At 46.2% G+C, this 18,401-nt stretch overlaps 1 protein-coding gene across 2 annotated transcripts in view; it reads left to right on the top strand.

Annotated features, from left to right (window-relative positions):
* Positions 1 to 18,401, top strand: part of LOC133932951 (disks large-associated protein 1-like) — an 82,741-nt gene that overhangs the window by 41,951 nt on the left and 22,389 nt on the right. For both annotated transcript variants that reach the window (XM_062379869.1, XM_062379870.1), the window contains exons 3-6: positions 8,180 to 9,299; positions 11,368 to 11,582; positions 14,672 to 14,849; positions 16,912 to 17,167. In XM_062379869.1, the coding sequence (XP_062235853.1) occupies positions 8,241 to 9,299; positions 11,368 to 11,582; positions 14,672 to 14,849; positions 16,912 to 17,167 (1,708 nt within the window). In that variant the 5' untranslated portion in view covers positions 8,180 to 8,240. The remainder of the gene's footprint in view (positions 1 to 8,179; positions 9,300 to 11,367; positions 11,583 to 14,671; positions 14,850 to 16,911; positions 17,168 to 18,401) is intronic.

Here is an 18,401-nt window from a genome sequence, read left to right as displayed (position 1 = left end):
GATTTGCGATTGGCCGAGCACATTAATCTGCGGGACCTCGATACTGCGACTCCAACGCACGATTACTACTCTGCAGACTCTGCCGCCGAATTACGTCCAAACTGCAAGATGGCATCACCTGTATCTTTCAGCTTTGGATCTTCACAACAGGGAAGAAAAGGAGATTCATCGTTCATTTTCATATACAGATTACGACAGATGTGACAGTCAACAGGTCTTTATGTAAAACCTCTTTTTGGTGTCACACTTCATCAAGATTAAGATTGGTGTTTAGCCAATTCCTCTGGGAGATCATGAAAGACTTTTATATCTGATCCCACTGTAAGTAAAACAGAGAGGAGCTGTCTCCTTTATCCTTGAATCTTACTGCAGCCTCATGATGGATTCAACCTTAAGCCGTACAATAGCAATCTGAGTGGTGCCATGGCCTTTTGTTACGGAGTCAAAGCCGAGTGTCAGATCCATTCAGCTCAATCAGTTTCCTTTAAAGATGGAGGGGGTTCCTGAATGAGTGCATCGGTTTAATGAAAAACGGTTGAGAAGGCTGACCGGCTTGGCGATTTCACAGTCAGAACTTTTCTATTATTTTTTCCCTGCGTTTTAATAATTAAACGTTGACATTAATCCATCATACGAGATGTCACTGGGTCTCAAAAATACACACAGGTAAAACTACAACGTTTCCATCTCATGTCCGTCACTGAAAACTTAGAAATTACACTTGACAGACTTGTATCTCGAGTCGTTTTGGTTGAGCTGAACATAAAAACGCTCTCTCCAAACCCCACAGTCACGGACGTAACTTTAAAATGACCTTCCAATTCCACGCTCGGCTGCATCTTCACAAAGCCGGTTTACTTTTATTTTTCTCTGAGGTCTTTGAACAGAGAGCGACCGCCTCAGTGACGGCTCTGCCTGAGACAAACAACGCCCCGACTTCCTCTGGTCTTAATGCCTTAATTTGTTTACCTTGATCAAATAGACCTCATCACTGGAGGAATTTGTCTCCACATTGTGTTTTTCAACGGCTCCGGAGCTATAACTCCACACGGTCACTCCATTTGTCAGAGAGACCCTGACAGTCGGCCTAATTAGTTTGGTTGTGACAAAGGAGCTGTCTTGTGGAAACCGGGAACATCAATCCATCCGTGTGGGCATATGTTTTCATAATGCAGCGATACAGTGAGTGCAAATGTGCCTATTAGACGTCGGGTGGAAACTGGATCTGTGACACGGACTAATGATCCGTTTGGTCAAAGAAGAAAAGCTTCAGAAATGTGCTCGTCAGATTGTCATTGTGTTTGAATTGAGCTTGTTTACAATTCATAAAGGAAACGCTTTGCTTAAGCTGTCGTCTGTTGATAAAGTAAAGATATGAGGCCTGGCTCCTTATCTAGCAGGGTGTTGATTTACAAATATGTGTAAACTAAGATGGTCTCCTCTTCCTCCTATTGTACAAAAATGAAGCCAAAATACCCCCACAGATATGGGAGCTGCCATCTTGTGCCTTTGAGCCAGATTCTGACGTAGCAATTGTGGAGTGGATTCAAGATATGCAGGAGCTCCACCAATTACATCGAGTCTCAGCTGTTGACCATGATGTTCCAGAACATTCACTCAACATCAGTGTGAGAAGAATCGCAGAAAATGTCAGAAACGCTCAAATGAACCCGAAAATGAACGTGACTTTTTAGTTTCATCCGTGTTCCATTCACAAAAGGCAAATTTATGCGAAAAGAGATGCAACCATTTTCAAACGATGTAACTGTCACTGCTCATATACTTCTATATATGCCCTAATGTCGTCCATCTTTATTTTCAACACATGTCTTTTTTCCCACTGAATATCCCCATGCTTGAAATTAATTGAATGCTGAAGGCAATTTGTTTCCACCTTTTTTATATATGACTTTTATAATTTCATGTGTTTTACTATGCAGATCAGAAGCAATAATTTTCAGCCTTTCTCGAAAATGTTTCCCCGGCTGCAGCCAGACAGGACAGTCTTGGGGGGGGGGGGGGGACTCATCCATCATTTAAGAGTCATTTTAACAGCCAGGCATTAAAGTTGGTGGTTCAGCGTCTCCTGACATCTCTAAAAAGCCACTTCGACATAATCCAGGGACACACACACAAAATTACCAGTTTCCTCGTCGGCTTTTTGGCCCCTGTCTGACTCTAAAATGTTCTTTAACATCACTCTCTTGGGGATTCGTTTTTTTTTCTATTTTTTAAATGCACCGTTCACACATTCGCACACAATCTGCCAGCTGCTCCTGTGTGGTTCTGATTTATTTTTGAGATATTAAAGCGTCAAATATTCATGTAATTAAATATTAATAGATACGGATGAGTTTTGTCAAAGTGGCTTCACAGAATATCTGAGTAGAGCTTGTGTGTGTTTGTGTTTTTACGTCTGTGTGAGCACAGCAGAGCGTTTATTACTTTTTTTTATGTCACTCGGTATTTCACAGAGAACATTTTTATTTTCCACTGTATTGACCTCTTCCTCTCGGAAAGGCATGATTCTAATTACCTTGTTTATTCTGGAACACGCTCCTCAATTATCTTTTTGCTCTTGACCTTCAAAGGGTAATTTCACCCAAATTACCAAAACAATTAAAAACCAGACTCAACCAAACCAAGTGTAAGGCTGAAACATGCCAACGTGTAACATTCAGAACTTAGTTGAAAAGTCTGCTGTGGAAGAAATGTGAATGGCTTGTGGATGAATATTTGCAGCCCTGTATGATCTGGGTTCAGCCATTTACCTGATGGCACATACACTGTATTTGAATGAAGCTGAATTCCCAATAATGTTCTTAGTAAAATAATTCTGCTCTAACTCGTCCATTTGCTGTCTGTCTCAAAAGATGTTGATCAAAAGCTGTTTAAAGTAAATCTGTTGACAAAGGTGCTAAGTTGGTGATTGTTAATACCCCCTGATAAAATAATGATGGTATGTGCCGGCATATTCATGCAACGGCCAGTGAGGAAACAGTGGTGGGACTTCCAAAAAACATGTTGATGGTTGAGAGATAAATGGAATTTCTTTTTTTTGTTTTTTTAAATTCGTATTTAAAAACTTACCTCACAAAAGTCTGTGGATTGTTGCGTGAACGTTGTTTCCGGAAAGAAAAGTCAAGTTTTTTTGGATGTCAAATTCAACTGACACAATCAAAACTCCCTTCACCAGTACGGCAGCAAAGGTCCCTGCTTCAGTTTGTCTGAAAACCAAAGTAAACAGAACCAGAGATAAATCCATGTCTCGATCTCCCCAGTCCAGGAGTGTAAGAACATCCCAGATCACGAGTGCAGAGATACCGACCCAGAAAAGCACGGAAACTTTTAGAAAGAACAGAAAACTCAAAGTGACATTTTAGACCATATTTCTCAGCAAAACTTTTTCCATCCAGCATTTTGGAAATGGAAGTGGAAGTGTCGGCCACATCAATCAAATGTGCAAGAGAAGCTGTCAACTCTGTCAGTTTGGAAACAGCAGGTCCTGGAATGAGCATTTTTATTATTTTGTATTTCCATATTCAAACTATTCAGTGCTGAACCATAACCAAGCCTGGATGGGGGGGGGTGCATTGTTTCCTTAAATAAATCCAGGTACATGCAGTAAACAGTACAGGGAGATAGAAACCCATCCAGACAGACACAGGTTTGTGTGTGTTCCATAGTTTCACCTCTGTATTAGTGCGGGTGGAAATATCATGCAGCAGCCGCGCACTGCAAATGATCACAATCACAACTTCACTTGACCTGAAACCTGGAGGTAAACGGTTGTAGTCTTTCCTCTCTTACACACACACACACACACACAAACACAAGCTGCAGCATTTCCACTGAGGTGATTTCACTCCCCGCAGAGAGGAGATTGGTAAAGCTCTCAATCTTTGGAGAAATCGCCGCCGGGTTGCAGAGAAAAAGAGGAAACCCTTTGTAGCTCCGTCTTGCAGCCGGCGTTTGACGTCGATAGACCGACTGCAACCTGCACGGCGGCGTTTTATTTTCCCAGTCAGAGAAGCTGCTGCTGACTTCTCACCCTCAGGTTAATATTGATTCAGCCATTTCCCGACAAAGATGATATGGGCAACGGGAGTAAATGTTTCTCCTTCTCCCCACCTTTGTTTTTTTTGCTTTGCCGAGTCTCCGACCTGAGATTGCGAGCAGATTTCACCGCTGTGAGGCCACGTCCCAGACCGACTAATGTGCTCCATGATGGAGAAGAAGAAAAATCCATTTTCCATTCATCTTTCTCGGCCCAAAGGAAACGTGGCAACGAAAATAGAAGCGAGCCTGCCGTGCTGATGCAGTGCAGGTGGTAATGGACATTAACATTCATAGCCTGCCTTGTTTTATCTGCTCCTGTGCACCTTGCTGTTCAGCACACAATCACTGTAAATGTGATGAAGTCTCGGCGCCTCTTCACACAAGGAGCCAGTTGTTTGGGATTTCTCCCGTTTTTTTCTTAAATGTGTTTCTCTGGTCGGCGTCATGCTGCATTTAAGTGCTGTAGTTCTCACCGTGGGTCTGATGTACTGTGGCTCATTCAGACGAAATCCCACAGTGATGATGGAACCTTTGCTGAATTCGTCGGCCATACAGCGATTGTCCAATCATAGCTTGTGGCCGGCCTGTCGAGCTTTGGATTTCCCTGCATGTTGAAGTGGGATTTGTGTTTATAGAATTCGGAGGGTTTGTCGATTCGATTTTTATCCCTTCGAAAAAGTCACTTCAGGGATGTTTGAGTAAAGATGAATTTGTCACAATATGCTCGTTACAGTGTCGAAGCGCAATCAGCAAAATATGATGCTATCCAATCATGAATATACATGGAACATATATTAAAGAAGACGGAGTGTTTATCTCCACCCTGGCTAATCAGTCCCTTTATAAAACCACATTTAAATTCAGTAGACCATGGTTTTTACTGGGCTTAATTGCACACACTCACAGATATCAGTCTTGAAAACATCCCTTCATTTTCTTCATCAAAATCCATGTAAATTTCCCCCCCACTGATTGGGATCCACACCAAAATTGTACGGGTTCTGCCCTTATTCATACCGCAGCCTCCCACTGAGTTTCATGTTAATATGTCCAGGGTTTTTTGAGTAATCCTGCTAACTTACAAACAAACCTAACTTCCTTGACAGGTATTTTATTAGGTAAAATAACTACACTGCCTATTTATTCCCCTTTGATAGAATAACACCAAACCCATATTGTTCAATAAATTCAGTTTACATTTATAATAGTTGGTATTTACAACTCTGAGACCAAATATTATCTTCCAAGAGCAATTATAGCATATTTCAAAATGTCAGAGCCGGCAGTGAATTACTGAAGGGCTTGTCGAGATAAGGCTGTTCTCCACCGGAGCGGCGGCTGGTCAGTTATCTCCGGAGCCAGAAGGCATGCTGCTGGGATGATCGGCCGGTCTTCACGTGTCAGGGAACTCCTCAATACTCCAAATGTCCTAACAGGCCTCATCTTGATAGACTGAGGACGATTTGAAATATTAATAGTTGTGGCAAAAAAAAAGAAACATCACACAGAATGAAATCTTAAATCAATCTTTCTTTCCCCCTCCTCTGTCTCCATAGTTTTATAACTCGCACATTTAACAGTTAAACAATTTATAGAAGCCCAGGATTAACAATGATGGATGTGCCATAACTAATGCCAGGATCACTTTCAGCAGGTAGGCTCCCTCAGCAGTGAGCAACGAGCTGCGCCGCGGCTTTCATGGCATATTTTACAAATTGCATGCGTTTTGTCAAATTGAGCATTTAACAGGACGCACGCTCACTCATGTGAATCGATGTGGCAACATGCCGGGGCAGGCTGCCACAAAGGAGTCACGCAAAAACTGAATCCTGCAGAGCAACACAACGACTTTTAGTTCAACTTTTGGAGGAAAATAGAACATTTTGATAAAGCTGTAATGTGTTTTTAATTCGGATTTATTGATAATTTAATGTACCTGATACTGTTAGCTTCCTCCTTCCAGTTTGATGTCATGCATGTGGACATCAAGTGCATATTTAAAGCTTTTACAGGGTTTTTCAATTAAAGATGCCATCGATGGTCACTGCAGTCAGGAAAATGAGAATCCCCTGATTCTCATTTTCCTTATTTTTAACTTGTTGTAAACTTCTTAATTTGCTTTGTTAAATGTCTAAACATATATGGAAACATCAGTTGCAACCCGAATGATTACTTGGGTATCATGACACTTTATAAACATGTCGTATATAAATATTTTGCCTCAGCCTCAGAGTTTTGATGCTCTGCGTCCACTCGATTATGTGCTCTTCCCAGTTTGGCTTGACCAGACAGGTAGAGACACAACTGGGTCAGTCAGCTGCGACAGACACGCAGCGTAATACATTACCACAGCTGTCCATGAGCTCCCCCCCCCCCCCTGTCACTGTCAGCCGACGTGACAGACGCGGCGGAACCAGCAGATCCTCTCCTCCATGTTGATAAACTGCACTTTACAAGCTCGCAGCGTTGGAATTCAGCTCGGACAAGCAGCCTGTCAGATACACTACGCATTTGTGTGTCAGGTTGTGCGTTAATGTGTGTGTGTGTGTGTGCGGCTAGCAGGCAGAAAGCCAGCATGACCCAACTTCAGCTTTTCAGCTTTAGTGCGGGGCTGCAGACAGCTGTGCCACAAACACGCTGCTGTGGATCACCGCGAGGGCCTTTTTTATTTAGGTCACATTCTGTGCTTCAGCGGCCAACAGAAGGGATCTCCGTCAACTGCAATGAATACCTCCAGTCTGACACTGCCCACTTTTTATAAGTGCCCCTGCAGGAAGTGGACACTGTGCGTGCCTGTGCTGTTTGTACTAGTGTGCACGCTGCTTTGTGTGACTTCGCTCCTGTGGCCTCAGCATCTTGCTGCTGGGGGAGGGGATTGACCATTATATGTTCTTCCCCCCGAACAATACAAGATTCATATATTGGCTTAGTTCTCTTCCAGATCCTCCACAGACGGGGATATTGCATGAATAATTCCCCGCCAATTTTTATTAATTAAGCCAGCAGCCGGTTTACTGGAACGTCAAAGAAAATAATAAATCAGTCCCTCCCTGTATTTGTGCACATAAATACATTCGGCATGCGCCCTGCACAGTGTCCTCTGGTTGTGTAAAGAACTAACATGATTTTTCATCCCGCCGCTCTGTCTCCCTCATTTTCTTTTATCGTCTCTCTACCTCCTCCTTGTTTTCCTCTTTTTTATATTTTTACATTTACCACAGTGGCCTTTGGTGGCGCATTATAAATCGCGGTAATGAATTCCCGGGCTCGACCACAGCGCTGTCACCGAGCTGCGGCGCCGAGCGTGGGCTCTTATTAGCTTCACCTCCAGTCCATTGGAAACGGTGAGGGTTCAGCGGCTGTAGACAGGCGCAGCTCCTGATGGGTGCGGGAGGCAGTTTAAGGGCGCTGATGGATGCCATTGTTTTCATGTCACCGTGTAAGGGAAAGGTTGTTTATTGCCGGTTGCCTTGACCGGGCCAGAGTTATACCGGCCAATTAGTTTGGCCTTAGCCGGGAACGATGGAGGGAAAAGCGTTTGATCAGGCTGTGATCATTTGTGGGCTTTGCTAGTGAGGGATGTGTTCATGCATGTTAAGTAGGTGTACAGTAAAATACAAATTTAAATAAAAATAAAACCTATGATGGATGTATCCTGAGACTCTTCAGGATATCACCAATATCACACCACAGTTTTTGCGGTGTTCAGCGAACACTCGAGCTGGAAACACATTTGAACTCTCCTTGATATCTCGCCTTCGCTTTGTTTTCCTCAATCCCCTGTCACTGTTTCTCCGAGCGAGCAGAGCGGTGGCGGAGGAAGCTGCAGGATAGATATGGATGTCAGGGACCACATGCCAACTCGCTGCTATATTTAGAGTCGCTCTTTCTTTTAAGTTTTGAAGGACAAAAATAAAAGGTTGTAGGAAAGAATCAGCTTAAGTCCTGACAACATCAGGAAATGTCCTCATCTATGAAATGGTGCCAAAAAGCATCTCCGTCAAATTAAAGCCGAACGAATGCGCCACACTGTTTTCGAGTTTATGCAAATATGAAATATTAATAAGTCTCTTCTTGTTTGTTTGTCTGCTCTTCCTCGTGGCTGTGTGTTTCTCTGCAGAAGTAGTTTTGGGGCCTGTGCAGACTTCCCGCCGCAGCAGTTGGATGTCGACGCAGCCACGATGACAATGAAAGGCCTGTCCAGCAGCCGCAGTCACCATCACACGGTGACATGTGACCCCTCTTACGACTCCATGACCCTGGGGCACTCGGATCGCCGGCCCTACTTCCTCAACCCTGGCGAGGCACATTCAGCCGACCACCCTTGCTACCCCCAGCGCAACTCCTTCCAGTCCGAGTGTAGCGCCTACCCTGATCTGTCCAGTTGCACCTTCCCTCGTAGACATTACAGCTCCCACCATGAGCTCAAGGAGGAGTGCGGTGCCGTGGTGCCTTATACAGGGCAAGCTGGAAGCGTTAAGGGAAGCGGAGGAAGCAACAGCCGCGTCTCCTCGAACCTGCTGGAGCAGTACGAGGGCCAGGCTCCGATGCGGCACGAGGGCTACCACACACTGCAGTACAAGCGCACCGCGGTAGAACACCAACGCAGCGACAGCCCCGGTCGGATCCGGCATCTCGTCCACTCCGTCCAGAAGCTTTTCACCAAGTCCCACTCCCTGGAGGGGCCGTCGGGGGGAGGAGGGAGCGGGAGGATGAACGGTAGCAAGTCCAGTCCCGACGATCCTCCCTCGTCCTCCGGCACCCTGAAGCACAGCAAACGCAGCAAGAGCAAGGACCGCTCAAAGTCTGAGCCCAAGATGCGCAGCGCCATCTCAGGCTACTGGAGCTCAGACGACACGCTGGACCGGGAGATGTGCCTCTACCACCATCACCACGGGGGCACCAGTGGAGGCCTCCCCTCTGGGGTCATGACTATGGGGCGCCATCCGGATAAATCTCAGTCGCAGTACTTCATGGAGTCCTACAACACAATCAGTGCCCACTCGCTCAAGACATCGCGCAGCAACAACGACGTGAAGTGCTCCACGTGCTCCGGGGGCGGCGGCGGCGTCGGGCTGCCGCTGGTGAGCTCGCTGGACGGCCAGGTGCAGCTGAAGAAGAGCTCGTGGTCCTCTACGCTGACGGTGAGCAGAGCAAGAGAGGTCTACCAGAAAGCCTCAGTCAACCTAGATAAAGCTCTAGTGAAAGCCGAGCAGGGACGCACCTGCCACTTCCTACAGGTAGGACAGTTACTGCATCCCCCCCACCACCGGCATGTCATCCTCCATGCATCATCCGGGCAGCAGCTGCTCCTCCATGCCGCTGTGTTCCTGCACGTGTGTGTGTTTGTGTGTGTGTGTGTCTGTGTGAGTTAGAGAGATTGATCAGGGAGGCGCTGGCCCTCGTCCCGTCATGTTCCAGTGTGTCTCGCATGATCATCGCCCTCATCTTAATCCCTCGTATCGTAATGAACCAAAACCATCACTTGTCATCTACTCCTCTGTGTTGGTGCCGACAGAAACAGCCCCACGCGTGAGCAGGTGGATGTTTATGTTCATTACCTTCTGTACTGCAGCAGTCGCAGGATCGTGGGTTTAGGTTTCAAACAAGAAGATGATTTTATATCTACTTTCTGACCGGTCAGGTTCATGTAGCATCACCGCAAACCAGCATTTATGTTTTTTTCCACAGTATACAGCCCCAGAACAGCTGAATCAGACATACCCATCTTATCAGCTACCAGAGAACAAGACTTTCATCCTGCACAACTATGAGATCAGAGAGAACGAGAGCGAGCACATCACGAAAGGAAAGACAAAATGCACTAGTCCCCGAACTCAGTTGTCACACGTACTCAGAAACACACAAGTACACACGCTCACACAGTCACACACTCACACACACACACACACATCAGCCCACATGATCCTGCTTCTCTTGTTCTGTTTTGGAGAAGATAAAAGTGTTTCAGATTGGATACAGGTCCTCTCATCAGGACGAGCTCAAAATATAAGCCTGGAGGGGAGGAATGGAGGGAGTTGAAGGAGAGAGAGAGTGTGTGTGTGTGAGTGTGTGTGTGTGTGTCTGTGTGCGCTACAGGAAAAGGTCCAAAGAGAGCAAATAAAGGCAAAAGCGGACGGTGTGAATGGGGGGGAAGTAAAAGTCATAAAGCGAGAGTGAGGGAGCATAAAAGAAAGAGGAAGTTCTGCGTGGCCGTGCATTCTAACCGGCCTGGAGAGCAGAGCGAGCTCATGAAGGAAGTGTGTTGCCGTCGCAACATTTCTCCCACTTCCAAAAGAGCCACTGCTTCTATTCTAGAGAGACAGATGGAAAAAAAACAGGCTTTCAAGGAGAGAGCCTGACAAGTGAGTTAAATTCTGAAGCCTTGCAACAAAGAGCCGACACGTCATTTGCTTCCCCTACCTGGATGGGGCTCCTGTAATCCAGTGTTCACACACACACACACACACCTAATTTAATCTCATGCATTTAGGCAACATTCACAGGTTAGAACATCTGAGATATTCTCTCCTCCACTGCGAAGGCATTAGGATTAAAAAGTGTGACTTCATTTAGTTTTTTCTTTTTCTTTGTGGCTTTTTCCTCTTCCTCTGTCGCAGTAATTCAATTCTGTTGACGTCATGGCCGACCCGATCTTTTCCCGAGTTGTTAACACAGTGTGTGGTTGCCCCTGGCATCAAGGTCAGCCTGGTCTCCTAGCTACACGCCGCTCTGTTGAATGATCCTCCTGCACTTTCTTCTCGCTCTGGATCTCATTTCTTTTGGCTTCGGAAGCTGGTGCCCTTACAGCCACACTCACGTCAGGGACTGCAGCGGTTTCGGCCGAACAAAACTCCCTTTGTTTCCCCCCCCCCCACCAACCTCTCTCCATGTCTCTCTCTCGTTTAGATTAGGGAAGGGAGATCGTTTTGCCTCCTTTTTTTTATTTTCTCTACCTTCATTAGTGTGTCAGGAAAGCAGACGGAGGCCGGGCTACTGCAGCGTTTTGTCAGAAATAATTAATTCCTTGCATTTGATATGCCGCATGCATCACAGGACAGACAAAGGAAGGCCTTAGGCATTCGCGGGCTCATGGTATTATCAAGGCCGACTGTGCATTGATACTTGTGCCATTTTGTCTTTTAAAGGCATAACGTGCACTGTGTGATACCGTAGTTATATCAGAACAGGGCAGGAAAATACTGCAGCCTCCCTGTGTCTATTTCTTATTTGCCGGGTTTATTGTTATGACCTGTAGGATGACCTGTGTTCGCTCCCCTCTTACCTTATCTCACTCCATCTCCACAGGTGCCTCAGGATGACTGGGGCAGCTTCTCTCCGCTGGCGAAGGAAGACGAGATCCCGTGCCGGCGGATGCGCAGCGGCAGCTACATCAGAGCCATGGCGGAGGAGGACAGCGGCGACTCGGACTGCAGCCCCAAGCCCTCGCCCAAGGTGCAGGCGCGGCGGGCGAGCTACCTGAAGGCCACGCAGCCGTCTCTCACGGAGATGACCACGCTCCAGTGAGTGTGTGCTGACGATGAACTAGTTTCTATATTTGTTATTAACTTTTTGTGTGTCTCTGCACCTGCGACTCCCAGTGGCAGGAGGTGTTATTTTTTCAGGTTGTCTGTTCATCCCATTCTTGAGGAAAGGTTTCCAAATTTGGTTCAACATTCACTTAGACTCTACCCTCATGCAGACATTGAAAGAATGGTGAAAGACAGGGGGCGGAAGCTTTGTGCTGCAGGGAGCCGGGCTGTGATCGATTAGCAATTGTTGCTTCTAGTCGCACAAACATGCACACACACCGACGTGTACTGTGTGTGCAAGTGCTGCTGCCCGGGTCCCACTAATGACTTGAATTTGGCCCCAGGTACGCCATCATATTACCCAACTGCGGTGCTGCACACTGGAGATAGAGGACAAGGCAGCTGACATCTTGTTTTTACACTGTGGGGGCAAGTCTGTGTTACGCCCCGCCGTGATTAAAGAAATCAGGGTTGTTGTCCCATATGTTTCGGAGCCCTCTCTCTGATCTTTCCTTCCTCGTGAAGAGTCGTTCCTGAGAAGCTGTGCGGTTGATTTCTACCCTCAGACGAGCGTAACCTCCCTCCTCCTGTTTAAGACACATAGTGCACAGATAAAGCTCCTTTTAAGCAGTGGGGATTATTCCTGGCAGACAAACAAGGACAAAATTACCCTCCCTCACTCACTGACAGCAAATTTCCACAAATTAGTTTATTCCTGGCCTAGATTGTATCGGGGGCAATTTTCGATATCTCACAGAGAACAGACATCTTTATTAATAGGTTCACATCTCCTCATCTTTCTGCCCCTCCGCCCGTGGTCGTCTCGCTCAGGACTTTTATTTTGAGAAGAAGAAAGCGACAGATGGAAGAAAGAGGAGAGGGTTAAAGAGGATATTGGACCGAGCTAACAGAGAAGAAGAGGTTAAGGTATCATTAGGATAAAGTGCCGTTGAAGATGAAGAAGAAGGGGAAAAGAGGAGAGATAAAGAAAAAGATGAATCTAGATTCTGCAGCCGGAATCAGCAGAGGGCTTCACGCAGCCTTTATTCCTGACTGACAGAGGAGCATGTGTTCATTAATGTCACTTGTTCCATGGATGGACACCCTGGGACAGGCTGACCTCCCCCCCATAGGTGGCACTGATTACAGCCCGACTCTGCCTTTCACGCTGCCGGTGCTGCCTATAATCAGCCCCGCGGGGAAATCAAGAGCAGAAGTGGATAGAGACGAGGCTGTAGGTAGATACTTCTTTGACTTTATTCTTCCGTCACAGGCTCCGGGCGGCTGATGCGGAGGATTCACACAAATCTCCGAGGCTCAGGATATACGTTGTGATTTATTTTTTTGGCTTCACAGATGAAACCTTTTCATGTCAGTCATCAAGCGAGTGTAGTGCCCCAGAGAGAAAAACTTGGGATGTGCTTTGTGGGGAGAATCGAGAAGAGACACAAAAAGAATATGAAACGTGAACCAAGACCTAAAAAAAGAAAACAGGAGTTGTAAAAAATTAGCTGTGATATCAATAGAACAGTGAGAAAAGCTATCGATAGATTGGATGTTGGAAAGATATATTTTCTATTTTAAAAACATTTCTGTACTAAGCCACAGTTATTTTCATTGTCAATTTCCATCTTAAGTATTTGATATTTAAAGTTATATGTAACCTTCATGGAAATGTTTTTTTACACTCAGTCATCTTGTTAACCACAGGAACATTAAACTGTACCCAGTCAGGGACAAAGGAGGAAGTAATGTGAAAATAATCGAGATTTCAACATGGGAGGTTATTGTTAATTTACCGTTTCTCAGTATTCAGCATTGTTTTCGGTTAAAATGAATCTTTCCAAAACCACAACCAAACCGTATTAATAACCATTACCTAGCGGCGCAGTGGTACAGTGGTCAGCACCATCGCCTCACAGCACACTGTGCATGTTCTCCTCGTGTTTGTGTGGGTTTTCTCCATTTTGTCAGTTGATGTGGAGCAATTATATCTGGTGACATATTTTGAAATAATTAAATGAGATGTTTTTTTTCTCTTTACTGCACTATGATTAAATTGCTATTAGCTCATCTGTCGTTCAATTCCCCCCCCCCCCCCGTTTCTTTCCACTGTCCTCCCTCTGCTGTCTTCCACCCAATAAAGAATAATCCAGTTTGCTTGGCTGTGGAAAACAACACTCTATTTTTAGGAGGAAATGCATAATTAAAGCAGACCTGACCTGGAGGCAGCAGAGTCAGACTTGTGTGTCTGTGTCTGTATACAGTGTGTGTCTGTGTCTGTATACAGTGTGTGGGTGTTATTGTGTGTGTGTGTTTATATGTATGAAATGTAATTTGTGGAAGGTGAGAGCCGACGATAGATTTTCGAATCTGCGTCGTATTCATCTCTCTCTCTCGCTGCACTTTGTTCCCTCTGAGTCGGTTTAGTAGGTCACAGTGTTTGTCAAGAGGAGTATGAGTCAGCTATTTTACCTTTTATTCCCCCTGATTAATGGATTGTTTAGCTCGCGCCAAACTGCTGCATCACCCAAACACACACACATACACACACTTTGCACAACCACACACATACACAGCGGCGTGAAGCATGCTGAGAGATCTGATTGGAGGCAGGTGAGAGCTAATGAGACACCTATTCATCTTCCTCTGAGACGGGAGCAATTATGTGTGTGTGTGTGTGTGTCTCTGTGTGTGTGTTTTGTCGATTTCTACGTCGGTTTCTATGAGAAAGAAATTCCATCTGTGTGTTCTCACTGTACGCTGCCTCACAAAGTACAAGGTGCTTCAAGGGCAGACTCCCTGAGCCACTGCCAGTGTCTCTCAGTAGTACCACGCTTGTTGATTAGATAACAGTGTCTCCTGAAGCAATTGGGGATTGATCCATATCTCTGGGTTCGCACACGCTGCCAAGTACTCTGCAAATTCCTTCTCTCACCCTCTTTCCATCACTTAATCTCTCGCTCCCCCGCTCCTTTGTCTCCCTCTCGATTTGTTTCTCGCCGTTCAGTCAAGCTCATATACATGTATTTTCTCTCTCTCCCTCTCTCTCTCTCTCTTTGTTTTTTTTCCCTTTGCAGGATTTCCACGGAGCACTCGCCCAAGCTGCAGATCCGGAGCCACAGCTATCTGCGGGCGGTGAGTGAGGTTTCCATCAATAGGAGTCTGGACAGCTTGGACCCAGCAGGGCTGCTGGCCTCGCCTAAATTCCGCTCGCGAAACGAGAGCTACATGAGAGCCATGAGCACCATCAGCCAGGTTAGTGGCACCCAGGGGCCCCCAGCCTCTCTGCCTTGGCCCTCGCACGCCCCCTGTACCTCTACTGTTATGTCCAACCCGGTCATGCAGGGGGGGAGGAAATCCCGTCCGTAGTCGTCCTCGGGCCTTGAATTAACAGGATTTATCAGGTCACCACCCGGTGAAGAAACAACGAACCCCCCCCGATCTCCCCAATTAGCGTGTTCGTCTGCTCGCTGTCATCTGGAGCTCGTGTGATCGCAGGTCCCCCCCCTTCACCCTAATGTTCTCCGTCTGCCTCGCCATACGTTAGGAAGAAAAACAAGCAGCTTAAGATTCTTCAATTTGACGTCTGCTCTGTGAGAGATGGAGAACAACCATTAAGATGCAGCCGTGTAACTGAAATATGGATCAACTCCAAATAATAACATAATGATAATACAGATTCAGATAATTAAATTCAAAAAATGCATAGAAACAGAAAAGACATTTAGTGAAAGGCTGATATTTTCTTTTAGAGAACTGAACTAGCTTCTCTGGTGATGAGCGTTTGCCAGGAAAACCTCACGTCACGTCTTCAACAGAATAGCGGCCATTTTGGTTTTTCGGCTTCACACTCTACATTCTGTGGAGTGAGCTTTACCTTTTTTTGCCGCGAGCTCCCTCTCCAAAGCCCCGGGGCAACATTTTGACGCGCTGGACGCCTCTGAACAGAAAGGTGCTGCTGGGCTCTCTGTCTCACTCACTCACTCTCATGTCGAAAGTACAGAGGCTCCAAATCCGAGGTCCACAATCCTTTCTGACTCCAAGCTCTTCAGCGTATACTCTCACTTGTTTGACCCACAGACTGAATATAAAGATGGACGACATATCTCTAGAATATCCTGGATACGGGGGGCCGCCATCTTGACGTCATCTAGAGCCGGAATCTGCCGCAGTCTCAGCTGTCAATCATGACGTTTCACCGTGTTCTTATGGCACCCAAAAATGTTTCCAAACCAAATTGATCAGAAAAATTGACATCCAAACGAATCAGTGTGTGAGAAAAATGTATTTAAAGTTTTAGTTTGGTCCTTGTCCCATCCACTAACATGGAGAACTGTAGCCAGCCAACAGGGGGCGATCAAAATGGATCGGCTATCCTTTTTAGGGAGCTGTCATGTCGTCCATCTTTACGTACAGTCTCTGGTTTGACGTTATACTTCACTGACAAACACCTGCACTCTCAGCTCTGGTCCGTGGCTACATCCCATTCCTCTGTTTGCCCCCCCCCTGCAGACATTTTGCAAACTTTGATGTTATTGGATCAGGGGCTTCAGGGAATGGAATGGAGCTTCAGGTTTATCTGCCCTCACGCATCTTAATCTCCACACATCCATCTCACAGAGTTTTCTAAGTTTTCTCATCCTCTTCCTTCAGACCCTGTTTCGACCCTGTTATGAAACACAAGCTGAACTCGCCGATGACGTAGTGAGATTTCCTCGAGTCTCGTCTCAAATCCCAGTAGTCCTAGTTCTGACACTTGCTTCTTCTTACCTTTTAATAACAACACTTGTAGTTTTTCACTCTGCACTTTGAAGTGTTTTACCCCTCAGTGATTCCTCCCCCTCTGCACTGCTCGGACACTCCTGTCGTTTTCTTCGATATACTTCTCTGTTAATTGTTGGCTTACGTGGCTTAAAGCTTCACAAGATGGTCGTGGAGGTCAAAGTCTGAAGCAATCTGAAGTAACATGCACCAAGCTGCACTGTAGTTGTTGAATCTATTATAACTGTTTTCTATTTCTCGAATTTTAAACGAGTTTTTATATACGACTCCTGCCTAGTGAAGCTTTAAACTGGGGACTGGCTGTGTAACAGGGAGCGGCACTAAGAGAAGCTTCTAGTCAAAAGGCAATTCCCATGGTACACCTGTGCAGTTTTATTTCTCACTTTTGTTTTCTTCCTGTGCATGGTCACATATGCTCCTGTGTGTCTGTGTGTGTGTGTGTGTCTGTGTGTGTGTTGTTTTTACTCATCTGGGTGTGTGCGTGCACTTGCCGTATGTCCGCGTGTGCCCTGCCCCCCCCCCCCCTCCTCTGCAGGTGAGCGAGGTGGAGGTGAACGGGCAGATCGAGGCGGTGTGCGAGTCGGTGTTCAGCGAGATGGAGTCGCAGGCGGTGGACGCCCTGGACCTGCCCATGGCCGGCTGCTTCCGCATGCGGAGCCACAGCTACGTGCGTGCCATAGAGAAGGGCTGCTCGCAGGAGGAGGAGGAGGCCCGGGCCGCGCTGGGCAACCGGAGGAGCCACTCGCCCCCCCGCACGACCACCACGGTCAGGACCATCCAGAGCAGCACAGGTCGGTGGGAACATGCACTCGTGCTCGTGAACATGTGAACATGCATAATCCACATCCGCATTATGAATTAATACGTGTGCTGTGTGTTGAATTTATGCAGCATGTGTGTAGTGTCAGTCGAGGAAGATAAATAAATTAGAGCTGCAGTTACAGCAGAGGGAGATTTATCCTTAAAGATTGGACAATGCCAACAAATCAAATGTTCTCATTTTTATTTGATTTACCTTGTTAAGCCGCCCTCTGAGTTGCTGCCACTTTTCAAACTCGGACTCAAACCCTCGGCTTGTTTATCCATCTGACCCAGTTTTCCTCTCAGATACAATATGATGAATGCAGAACTGTGTGGTTTTTTTTACCCCACATGAGCTTATTCGGGCTGTAAAGCTCAGTGGGTCTTATTTTAGCCCACTTGTGTGCCTCATGGTCTGGAGCACATGCAGTATTGATGCTGAGTGGTGCTGGCATCCAGCGCTGGGTGCCTCTGCGTCCCCCGATGCAGATCCAGACGTCATTCCTTTACACCGTGCACGTTGAGTCATCGTCGCCTGACGCACAATGGCCTTCTCCTCCGTTCCTTTTTAATTATGCCAATTAAACGACAGCGTTTCCCCAAACTTAGCTGACAAGGCTACAGGCGGCTAATTAAAGACATTTACTGCAAATTGAGAGGATGGCAAAACTAGTTCAATCAATTCAAAGGGCTTTGAATTGACTCTGAGCAAAACTTTATATAATGCTGTTTAAAATTTGCTTAAACTCTCTCTCTTCTTCTTCACGACTATAACGTCCGTCTCCACTTATCCAGTTAGTAAAAGGAATCAAAATATGAAGTTGCACCGAATCGTTTTTACGATCAAACGTCTTACTGACAGTTCGAGCGAACAATGCAATTAAGGGGAATGGAGAATTGAGTTGATTGTTCTATTGTGCGCTGGTAGTTACTGATCTATAACAGGAGACTGATAAGATCAAGAGAAAGGGCGGTCGGAGCCTCTTCCCCTGAGGAAGGAGGAGATAATGAAAACCATCTATCAGATGAAGCGGTGTAGGGACTTAACTCTGGTTTTCCAGCTCCACTGCTGCTGCTACACATGGTGCAGGTACTTTCTTTCTCCTGCTCCCGTCTGTCTTGTGTCTCTCACGTGGTGCTGCGTCACACGGACAAAAATACTGAAAGATGTTGATATATGTCAGTAATTATCACGATAAATGTTGAACTCATTTATTTCAAGTT

Source organism: Platichthys flesus, chromosome 21, assembly GCF_949316205.1.
Source record: "Platichthys flesus chromosome 21, fPlaFle2.1, whole genome shotgun sequence".
Taxonomy (NCBI): domain Eukaryota; kingdom Metazoa; phylum Chordata; class Actinopteri; order Pleuronectiformes; family Pleuronectidae; genus Platichthys; species Platichthys flesus.
This window is presented reverse-complemented; position numbering and strand designations above follow the sequence as displayed.